The sequence below is a fragment of the Bombina bombina genome, chromosome 2 (assembly GCF_027579735.1).
Source record: "Bombina bombina isolate aBomBom1 chromosome 2, aBomBom1.pri, whole genome shotgun sequence".
Taxonomy (NCBI): Eukaryota; Metazoa; Chordata; class Amphibia; order Anura; family Bombinatoridae; genus Bombina; species Bombina bombina.
In genome coordinates this window covers 1,228,678,438-1,228,690,766 of record NC_069500.1, presented here as the reverse complement: position 1 = coordinate 1,228,690,766, position 12,329 = coordinate 1,228,678,438, and the positions used below count along the sequence as shown (strand labels likewise).

General features: G+C 39.8%; 1 protein-coding gene across 2 annotated transcripts in view; it reads right to left on the bottom strand.

The window, feature by feature from the left end:
* Positions 1 to 12,329, bottom strand: part of TEC (tec protein tyrosine kinase) — a 431,581-nt gene that overhangs the window by 170,224 nt on the left and 249,028 nt on the right. For both annotated transcript variants that reach the window (XM_053703987.1, XM_053703986.1), the window contains exon 3: positions 4,340 to 4,444. In XM_053703987.1, the coding sequence (XP_053559962.1) occupies positions 4,340 to 4,444 (105 nt within the window). The remainder of the gene's footprint in view (positions 1 to 4,339; positions 4,445 to 12,329) is intronic.

Here is a 12,329-nt window from a genome sequence, read left to right as displayed (position 1 = left end):
CGCTCCTCACAGAGGCCTGTAGAAAAAAGAAAGACAGAGCAAACCTACTCAGGCTATTTATACCAGGGCAGCATAATGTTAGGAAAAGCAGTTCCCAACTGCTTAAAAGCTACCACAGCCCTCCTGAAGAGACTAATGTGGAGTACAGCTATACCCAAATTGTGATGGAAGAGCAGAGCAATCCTGTGTTCTAAAGTTAGTTGTCTACCGCGTAGGAATGTGACTACCGCGTCACTTCCGGTGACTTTAATCAGCTGCTGGAGGTTTGTGGCACTCACTGCTCATGCGCTAGAGGCCCAACCTCCTACAAACAGCTGTTTAAGGCAGAATAGGTGACAACTTACTTGAGAACATCGGTGTTGTAAAGTGAGTTGTCTACCACGTAGGAATTGCGGCCTGATCGCTCTGTCCTTCTCTCCATAACATAGATTTTATTTTGCAATACTTTTGAAATAGTTTTTACTTGCTGTATTTAGTTCTTTTTTCGCCGTTCTATACCTTTATACCAATATCGCAAATTAGTCAACGCTGTACTGTGCTGTATTTTTGTGTTTTCTGAATGATCATTTCGTAAAGCCTCCAATATAATCCTCAGACGTTTTTACCTTGTTATGAATTATCTTCTTGCTTCCACCAATGTCTAATGGAGGCTTTAGGAAATGATCATTCAGAAAACACAAAAATACAGCACGGTACAGCGTTTACTAATTTGAGATATTGCTATAAAGGTATACAACTCGGAAAAAGGAACTAAATACAGCAAGTAAAAACTATTTCAAAATGATTGCAAAATAAAATCTGTGTTATGGAGAGGACAGAGCGATCAGGCGGCAATTCCTACGCGGTAGACAACTTACTTTAGAACACCCGTGTTCTAAAGTAAGTTGTCAGCTATTCTGCCTTAAACAGCTGTTTGTAGGAGGTTGGGCCTCCAGTGAGCGCTGTTTATTGTGCCTTAAACATGCGCAGAGAGCGCCACAACCCTCCAGCAGCTGACTACACATCACCGGAAATGACGCAGTAGTCAAATTCCAATGGTAGACATCTTAATTTAAGACACCTGCCCTGGCTTCAAAACAAAAAAATCTTGATAGTAGAATCCTTTATCAAACATCTAATTACATCACCTCCTCCTTGCACTAGAGGAAAAGAGAATGACTGGGGGTTGTGGGAAGGGAAGTGATATTTAACAGCTTTGCTGTGGTGCTCTTTGCCTCCTCCTGCTGGCCAGGAGTGATATTCCCAACAGTAACTGATGATCCCGTGGACTCACTTCCAATAATAAGTGATACAGACGGTAATAAAAACTACTGACAAAATGACAAAGTGCTATATACGCATTCTGGACCTTATTCAAGCCGTCCAGTCAGTTCACTCCACGATATGTAGCAATGATGGTTTTAATTGCAGAAATGCAGCAATCCCATAAAGTATGTTATAAGTTAAAAAAGTGCACAAAAGTAAATCTCAAAGTGGCTATGGTGTAAGGTGTCGCAGAGGTGCAACCCAAAAATCTTCGTGGAACAAGGGATAATAGCAGCTCAAAACCCTAAAATACCACAAACAAGAGATTACTATAAAAGCACAATTAAAATAAGCAACAAACATTAAAATCACAAAGCATTTCTCAGTGATAAACTGTTTCCTCAGGTGAATAAATTATACAATGTAACATACCGAGCATTTAAAGATCGTTTGCGTCCTCAAGCCGCAAATGCGCATGCGTTTGTCAGAAACCACACCCATCATCACGTTAATGGGATCTACACTAAAAACCCACGTTTTACATGTTGTAGATTGGGAGTAACGATGTACACAGATTGTAGAAAATATATATATACAGATACCAAAAGTTACAAGGGTAAAGTCAGCTTCATATTGAAAAGTGAGCATGCGTGTACTGAACCATAGGAGATGATGTATGTATGGTACGCCCAAATTAGGTGAACCAATCAAACGTGAGTCTGGCCCAAAAATGTGAATGAATGCTTTAAGCTATCAACAACAAGAGATACTCATAAAACTGAAAAGGGCAATATTGGAAGTGCGATTCTATCTACAGAGTATAAATAAACATATACTGTTATATGGTATATAATACATTGACAGCAAATCGGTACATAAGTGATCTGTGTGATACACTGACAGCATAAAAGGATCAGCTGTTTATTACATCCACAGCACATAGAAACATGCATAAGCTGTGTGGTATACACTTCAGACAGGGTTATAACAGTAGAAATAATCATGTTAAAAAATAGGCTAGCTATATATAGAGACATAACACCCTAAATATAAAAAAGAGTGTAAATGTAAATCAACAATACAAATACATGTGACTAATCTAATATAGATAACATACTAGTATAAGAAAGAAAAAAAGTATATAGTGTTAATAGTGTGATTGTTTATAGAAAAGAGATAACATACATATGGCTGTGCCTCTAATATCGAATAGAGGTATGTGTGCTAATTGATGTGCCAGATTGATGTAGGGTATATTTAATGATCTATGGTTTAGATCTAAAGATACAATAAAAAAATAAGAATGTGAATAATGATTAAAAACCTATGTGTAAACAATTTTATGATTCAAAAGTTGCAATATCTATATTCTCATTGAGACCAAATGTGAGTGTTTTTAGTTTCCATATCTAAAAAGTCTCTATTTGTCTTAAATGTTTGAACCTATTAGTACCCCAAGTGTCAGGGATCCCTTCTATGGGAATCATCCTAATGGCATTTTGACAATCAGAATGTTCACTCACTACATGTCTGGGTACACTAAGTTTAGTGAGTTTGATGTTCCTGCTGTGTTCTCCCCATCTTTTCTTGATGGGTCGACAGGATCTTCCAACGTATTGTAGGCCACAAACACATTGGTGGAGGTATATTACAAATATTGAATCACATGTGAAGTGTGTATTAAAGGGACAGTCTACACCAGAATTGTCATTGTTTTAAAAGATAGATAATCCCTTTATTACCCATTCCCCAGTTTTGCATAACCAACACAGTTATATGAATATACTTTTAACCTTTATCTTGTATCTAAGCCTCTGCAAACTGCCCCTTTATTTCAGTTCTTTTGACAGACTTGCAGTTTAGCCAATCAGTGCCTGCTCCCAGATAACTTCACGTGCATGAGCACAGTGTTATCTATATGAAACACGTGAACTAACACCCTCTAGTGGTGAAAAACTGTTAAAATGCATTCTGAAAAGAGGTGGCCTTCAAGGTCTAAGAAATTAGCATATGAACCTCCTAGGTTAAGCTTTCAACTAAAAATACCAAGAGAACAAAGCAAAATTGGTGATAAAAGTAAATTGGAAAATTGTTTAAAATTACATGCATGAATCATGAAAGTTTATTTTGGACTGTCCCTTTAATCCTGAACGTTTCCCCAGTAGAAAAAGAAGTAAACTCATTAATTTTACCAGGTACTTAGTTACACATCCCACATAACTTTTTACCACACTTATATGCCCCATAAGGTTTCAAACTGAAGTTAATATTAGTCTCAATGTCAATATTTTTCTTTTTCAAGAATGTAATCTTAGGAGCCGGCCAATTTTTGGTTTAGCACCTGGGTTGCGTTTGCTGATTGGTGGCTAAATGTAGCCACCAATCAGCAAGCGCTGTCCAGGATGTTGAATCAAAAATGGTGCAGATCCTTAGCTTTGATTCCTAATTTTTCAAATAAAGATAGCAAGAGAACAAAGAAAATTTGACAATAGGAGTAAATTAGAAAGTTGCTTAAAATTGCATGCTCTATCTGAATCATGAAAGAAAAAAATGTGTTTAGTATCCTTTTAAGATCATACCTAGTTAAGCTTAGCAGCATGTATGTGTCTGTTGGACTAAATAGCATACATTTTGTAAACATTTTTGTCTCAGAATGATATATAAATTGTTGCAAACACTAGTGCTCAAAGGCATATAACATTGTTCTAAACATACATGCAGTACTGCTGCCATTTACAGCTCCAGACACGTGTACGTTCCTAAGCCTATGTTGTTCAAGAAAGGATACTAGGAGACCAAAGTAAATACGACATGCTGTAGATAATTATTTGCATTTTGATTTATGCTAGACAATGCAGCTGGCCTTCCTAAACTATTAAAGGGACACATAAGTTAAAATTAAACTTTCATTATTCGGATATAAGAAAAACTGTTGTCAGCTGCTACCATATACCAAACAAGGAGAAAATAAAAAAGATGAACATATTCTATATGCAATATTCTGAAAACACATGATATAATATATATAAAGCGTCATTGCTTTATTTGCTCACAAATAAATGTTATGATAAAGATTTCCGAGTGCAATATTTACCTGAAAGGGATACTTATTTTGGCAAGCAGCGATATCACTTCCATTCCTTACAATTTCCACGCACTTGACTTTTGTAAGATCAACGGAGCCCTTTTTATTTTTTTTCTGCAAGCAAAATAAAATTGCACTTAGTAAACATAGACAATTTACCCACAACTGAACAAAGCAACACCATTGGGAGATTTCCATATCTAGTAAAAGAAATCTAAAGAATATTAGAGTAAAACAATATTCAGAAAGATATACATTTGGGGACCGAACACAATCCTGAGCTTGTTTTCAGCAGATAACGATTTCTGAACATCTGGAATAGTCAGTGTGCTTTTCCAGTGACCCTAAAATGCTTCTGTTGTTAAAGGGACATTCCAGTCAAAATTTAAATGCACATAGATGAATTACATAGTTGAATAGAAACATAATTACAATATACATGTATTGGCAAAAATGCTTCTAGTAAAAGTTATAACTATTTTAGTGTTAACATTTTTCTCTGCACGTGCATGTGATTCATAGCTAGATATTCTCAGTGCACCAGCATTTAAATAATGCAGCTGCTCAGAGAACCAGTGGGCCTGTATCATGTCAGCAATTAACAAACTGAGGCAACTTATACTCTCTTAGCAAGTGCTTTGTTTAAAATGCTGGTGCACGGTGCATACTTAAATACGCATTTGAAACCGCTATAGCTTTTATTAGAAGTATTTTTGGTAACACATGTATATTACAAAAATGCTTCTATTCAAAACTAAAATGCGTCCATGTATATTCCAATTTTGGCTGGAATGCCCCTTTATTACCCCTAAAGTTCAGAACTGTCACTGCCTGAAAATAACTCAAAATTATTATCTGCATCATTAAAGGGATATGAAACCCAAAAAATGTATTTTCTGATTCAGATAGCGCGTGTAATTTTTAAAAACTCATTTACTTCAAATTTCACTATCAAATTCTCTTCATTGTCTTGGTATCTTTTCTTGAAAAAAAGCTTAGGAATGTGCACGTGTCTAAGAGCACTATATGGCAGCAGTTTTACAAGAATGTTATCGATTTGCAAAAGCCCTAGATGGCAGCCCTATTTCCTGCAATGCAGTGCTCCAGACACCTACCTAGGTATCTCTTCAACAAAATACCTTGGGGGGGGATTGATAATAGAAGTAAATTGGAATTTTTTTTAAATTGTCTGTTTGAATCACAAAATAAAATTCTTGGGCTTCATATCCCTTTAATGTGGGCAGACACTGCAGACGTTAACAGCTGTAGTTGCATTAGGTACCCAGTACATGATATTTCACAAATCAAATGCAAACAGAAAGCAATGCAGATTTTTTACCTGCAATTAGGCCAGCATGTGGTGTTCATAAAGGCTCTACTGTCTCATCATGCAGTCGTGTCTCATTATTTCAAAGCCAATGGGGTTGTCCAATTTTTATTTTATTTCTCAATGAAAGGACATAAAGACCTAGTAATTACAAGGCATTTCTGTTGTGTTGCTATAGAATGACACATCTGTCAAGTCTAAAGGGCCGAATTATCAACCCCAGAATGGAGCTTGATGCCCTGAAGGCTCGCCGGAAACAGCAGTTCCGTCTGCTCTGAGGCTGCGGACATCAATCCACCCGATCCTATACAATTGGTCTGATTGACACCCCCTTGCTAGTGGCCGATTGGCGGCGAATCTGCAGGAGGCGACACTGCACAAGCAGTTCACAAGAACTGCTTGAGCAATGATAAATGTCGACAGCGTATGCTGTTGACATTCATCGATGTCTATCGGATATGATCCGCTGAGCGGATCATGTCGGACAAATCGATGATAAATCGGTCCCAAAATGTTTTTAAATAATATCCTTTTTACGGCAATTTCTTTTGAAGAGCAAAACTCCACTCACCATTTGCCTTATATGGAGGCACCAATATGGGCTTGAGTCTGCAGACAACAAGGGTAGCCACTGTCATAAAATTTGTATAAAGTGCATTGTTTTGCAGTTGTTATCAGTTAAAGGGCCATAATAGTCAAAAAATTGACCTGCTCTAATTGATTAGATTATGTAATTTTAATACTAGCGACCCTGCACTACTGTGTAGCCACCAATCAGCAAGTGCTACCCAGGGTACTGAACCAAAAATGTACATTCCTGCTTTTTCAAATAAAGATACAAAAAGAACAAAGAAAAATTAATAAAAGGAGTAAATTAGAAAGTTGCTTAAAATTGCATGCCCTGTCTGATTCATGAAAGAAAAAAAATTGGGTTCAGTATCCCTTTAACTTATTTATTTCAACTACTGGGGACATTGAGCTATATTACAGGTTCCCATAATAGAGGCATCCCCTCGGTTGCCCCATTTCTCGATACAGGAGACAGACTATAGAACTTGATGTTTGTACGTTTGCTGTGATCCTATCATAAAAGTAAGATCATCAGCTACACTGAAGTATCACTTCAAGTCTGGGATTTTAACTTTACGGACAATTCAATGTCCCCACTAGTAGAGCATCTGAGCCCCTCAGTGTTTTTTTTTTGTTGTTTTTCTTACAACAATCTTCCTGTACTAAGTATCCGCATTCAAAATGATTAATTATTCATTAGTTTTGAAAATTTGATGTACAAATTCATTATTGACTACTCTATAATCACCTTGTTGACAACAAACAAATTAAAAAAAATTGAAAAAAGGAAACGGAAAACAATGTGGCTGGTATACTTTAAGATTAAATCAAGCATGAATCTAAATCAATAGTGGAAAGAGTAACTTCCTGTTCTAGTATCTTTTATTTGTTTTGGGTCTTAAGAAATTATTAGAATACATCAGCTATATTCATAAAACATAGCTAAATAAATAAAACTTAATTTTGATCAGAGGTATTGTAAGAAAATATTTGAACCTTTACTACACATGACATATACTTGACATTTTTGGTAAATTTGTGGATGTTACTGACAAAGGAGTCAGAGGCAGAAGGTAAGTTGCTCTGCAGACAGAAATAATATATTACATTGTTGTAGCACTGTGCTGTCAATATGAAAGATGATTCATTCTCATATCTACCAAATATCTATTTTATATATATATCTATGTTTGTCTATAGCTATTTCATGGCTATCTGCTGGATTTTATGAGCCTGTTAGCAATGGTTGTGGCTGAAACACCAGAACCCAATAATAAATAGGAGTGTGCACATACTTTTGGCCATATATTATTTTATTAGTGTTCTAAGATTCCAGTTAATAGCAGGCCTATATGATACATTTTCAGTCAAATGTGATAAAGCAAAGAATTTTCAGTTCTCCCCCTACCTAATGTCCTGCATGTAAGTGCACCAGCTTTCCCAGGAGCTCATCATTTAACAACAAAAACAGAATTTATGTTTACCTGATAAATTACTTTCTCCAACGGTGTGTCCGGTCCACGGCGTCATCCTTACTTGTGGGATATTCTCTTCCCCAACAGGAAATGGCAAAGAGCCCAGCAAAGCTGGTCACATGATCCCTCCTAGGCTCCGCCTACCCCAGTCATTCGACCGACGTTAAGGAGGAATATTTGCATAGGAGAAACCATATGTTACCGTGGTGACTGTAGTTAAAGAAAATAAATTATCAGACCTGATTAAAAAAACCAGGGCGGGCCGTGGACCGGACACACCGTTGGAGAAAGTAATTTATCAGGTAAACATAAATTCTGTTTTCTCCAACATAGGTGTGTCCGGTCCACGGCGTCATCCTTACTTGTGGGAACCAATACCAAAGCTTTAGGACACGGATGAAGGGAGGGAGCAAATCAGGTCACCTAAATGGAAGGCACCACGGCTTGCAAAACCTTTCTCCCAAAAATAGCCTCAGAAGAAGCAAAAGTATCAAATTTGTAAAATTTAGAAAAAGTGTGCAGTGAAGACCAAGTCGCTGCCTTACATATCTGATCAACAGAAGCCTCGTTCTTGAAGGCCCATGTGGAAGCCACAGCCCTAGTGGAGTGAGCTGTGATTCTTTCAGGAGGCTGCCGTCCGGCAGTCTCATAAGCCAATCGGATAATGCTTTTGATCCAGAAAGAGAGAGAGGTAGAAGTTGCTTTTTGACCTCTCCGTTTACCAGAATAAACAACAAACAAAGACAAAGTTTGTCTGAAATCCTTAGTAGCTGCTAAGTAAAATTTGAGAGCACGAACTACATCCAAGTTGTGCAACAAACGTTCCTTCTTTGAAACTGGATTAGGACATAAAGAAGGCACAACTATCTCCTGGTTAATGTTTTTGTTAGAAACAACTTTTGGAAGAAAACCAGGTTTAGTACGCAAAACCACCTTATCTGCATGGAACACCAGATAAGGAGAAGAACACTGCAGAGCAGATAATTCTGAAACTCTTCTAGCAGAAGAAATTGCAACCAAAAACAAAACTTTCCAAGATAATAACTTAATATCAACGGAATGTAAGGGTTCAAACGGAACCCCCTGAAGAACTGAAAGAACTAGGTTGAGACTCCAAGGAGGAGTCCAAATTTTGTAAACAGGCTTGATTCTAACCAGAGCCTGAACAAAGGCTAGAACATCTGGCACAGCTGCCAGCTTTTTGTGAAGTAACACAGACAAGGCAGAAATCTGTCCCATCAAGGAACTTGCAGATAATCCTTTTTCCAATCCTTCTCGAAGGAAGGATAGACTCTTAGGAATCTTAACCTTGTCCCAAGGGAATCCTGCAGATTCACACCAACAGATATACCAAATTATGTGGTAATTTTTCTGGTTACAGGCTTTCAGGCCTGAACAAGAGTATTAATAACAGAATCTGAGAACCCTCGCTTTGATAAGATCAAGCGTTCAATCTCCAAGCAGTCAGCTGGAGTGGGTCGAACGGACCTAGAACAAGAAGGTCTCGTCTCAAAGGTAGCTTCCATAGTGGAGCCGATGACATATTCACCAGATCTGCATACCAAGTCCTGCGTGGCCACGCAGGAGCTATCAAAATCACCGACGCCCTCTCCTGATTGATCCTGGCTACCAGCCTGGGGATGAGAGGAAACGGCGGGAACACATAAGCTAGTTTGAAGGTCCAAGGTGCTACTAGTGCATCCACTAGAGCCGCCTTGGGATCCCTGGATCTGTACCCGTAGTAAGGAACTCTGAAGTTCTGACGAGAGGCCATCAGATCCATGTCTGGAATGCCCCACGGTTGAGTGACTTGGGCAAAGATTTCCGGATGGAGTTCCCACTCCCCCGGATGCAATGTCTGACGACTCAGAAAATCCGCTTCCCAATTTTCCACTCCTGGGATGTGGATAGCAGACAGGTGGCAGGAGTGAGACTCCGCCCATAGAAAGATTTTGGTCACTTCTTCCATCGCTAGGGAACTCCTTGTTCCCCCCTGATGGTTGATGTATGAACTTGGCCCTCGCTAGCTGAGGCCAAGCTTTGAGAGCATTGAATATCGCTCTCAGTTCCAGAATATTTATCGGTAGAAGAGATTCTACCCGAGACCAAAGACCCTGAGCCTTCAGGGATCCCCAGACCGCGCCCCAGCCCATCAGACTGGCGTCGGTCGTGACAATGACCCACTCTGGTCTGCGGAAGGTCATCCCTTGTGACAGGTTGTCCAGGGACAGCCACCAACGGAATGAGTCTCTGGTCCTCTGATTTTCTTGTATCTTCGGAGACAAGTCTGAATAGTCCCCATTCCTGATGTATCCGACAAGAGTCTAGAAGTTTTGTTTTTCTGGCTTCTGTCAGAAAAATCCTCATTTCTAAGGAGTCTATTATAGTTCCCAAGAAGGGAACCCTCGTTGACGGAGATAGAGAACTCTTTTCCACGTTCACTTTCCATCCGTGAGATCTGAAAAAGGCCAGGACAATGTCCGTGTGAGCCTTTACTTGAGGAAGGGACGACGCTCGAATCAGAATGTCGTCCAAGTAAGGTACTACAGCAATGCCCCTTGGTCTTAGCACCGCCAGAAGGGACCCTAGTACCTATGAGAAAATCCTAGGAGCAGTGGCTAATCTGAAAGAAAACGCCACGAACTGGAAATGCTTGTCCAGGAATGCAAACCTTAGGAACCGATGATGTTCCTTGTGGATAGGAATATGTAGATACGCATCCTTGAAATCCACCTTGGTCATGAATTGACCTTCCTGGATGGAAGGAAGAAGTGTTCGAATGGTTTCCATCTTGAACGATGGAACCTTGAGAAACTTGTTCAAGATCTTGAGATCTAAGATTGGTCTGAACGTTCCCTCTTTTTTGGGAACTATGAACAGATTGGAGTAGAACCCCATCCCTTGTTCTCCTAATGGAACAGGATGAATCACTCCCATTTTTAGCAGGTCTTCTACCCAATGTAAGAATGCCTGTCTTCTTATGTGGTCTGAAGACAACTGAGACCTGTGGAACCTCCCCCTTGGAGGAAGCCCCTTGAACTCCAGAGAATAACCTTGGGAGACTATTTCTAGCGCCCAAGGATCCAGAACATCTCTTGCCCAAGCCTGAGCGAAGAGAGAGAGTCTGCCCCCCACCAGATCCGGTCCCGGATCGGGGGCCCGCATTTCATGCTGTCTTGGTAGCAGTGGCAGGTTTCCTGGCCTGCTTTCCTTTGTTCCAGCCTTGCATAGGACTCCAGGCTGGATTGGCTTGAGAAGTATTACCTTCCTGCTTAGAGGACGTAGCCCTTGGGGCTGATCCGTTTCTGCGAAAGGGACGAAACTTAGGTTTATTTTTGGTCTTGAAAAGACCTATCCTGAGGAAGGGCGTGGCCCTTGCCCCCAGTGATATCAGAGATAATCTCTTTCAAGTCAGGGCCAAAGAGTGTTTTCCCCTTGAAAGGAATGTCAAGCAATTTGTTCTTGGAAGACGCATCCGCTGCCCAAGATTTTAACCAAAGCGCTCTGCGCCACAATAGCAAACCCAGAATTTTTTCGCCGCTAACCTAGCCAATTGCAAGGTGGCGTCTAGGGTGAAAGAATTAGCCAATTTAAGAGCACGAATTCTGTCCATAATCTCCTCATAAGAAGAAGAATTACTAATAATCGCCTTTCCTAGCTCATCAAACTAGAAACACGCGGCTGCAGTGACAGGGACAATGCATGCAATTGGTTGTAGAAGGGAACCTTGCTGAACAAACATCTTTAGCAGACCTTCTAATTTTTTATCCATAGGGTCTTGGAAAGCACAACTATCTTCTATGGGTATAGTGGCGCGCTTGTGTAGAGTAGAAACCGCCCCCTCGACCTTGGGGACTGTCTGCCATCAGTCCTTTCTGGGGTCGACTATAAGAAAACAATTTTATAAATATGGGGGGAGGTACTAAAGGTATACCGGGCCTGTCCCATTCTTTACTAACAATGTACGCCACCCGCTTGGATATAGGAAAAGCTTCGGGGGGCCCCGGGGCCTCTAAGAACTTTTCCATTTTACATAGTGGTTCTGGAATGACCAGATAATCACAATCATCCAAATTGGATAACACCTCCTTAAGCAGAGCGCGGAGATGTTCCAACTTAAATTTAAAAGTAATCACATCAGGTTCAGCTTGTTGAGAAATGTTTCCTGAATCTGAAATTTCTCCCTCAGACAAAACCTCCCTGGCCCCCTCAGACTGGTGTAGGGGCCCTTCAGAAACCATATCATCAGCGTTCTCATGCTCTACAGAATTTTCTAAAACAGAGCAGTCGCGCTTTCGCTGATAAGTGGGCATATTGGCTAAAATGTTTTTGATAGAATTATCCATTACAGCCGTTAAATGTTGCATAGTAAGGAGTATTGGCGCACTAGATGTACTAGGGGCCTCCTGTATGGGCAAGACTGGTGTAGACGAAGGAGGGGATGATGCAGTACCATGCTTACTCCCCTCACTTGAGGAATCATCTTGGGCATCATTTTTACTAAATTTTTTTATGACATAAAATACATATAGTTAAATGAGAAGGAACCTTGGTTTCCCCACAGTCAGAACACAATCTATCTGGTAGTTCAGACATGTTAAACAGGCATAAACTTGATAACAAAGCA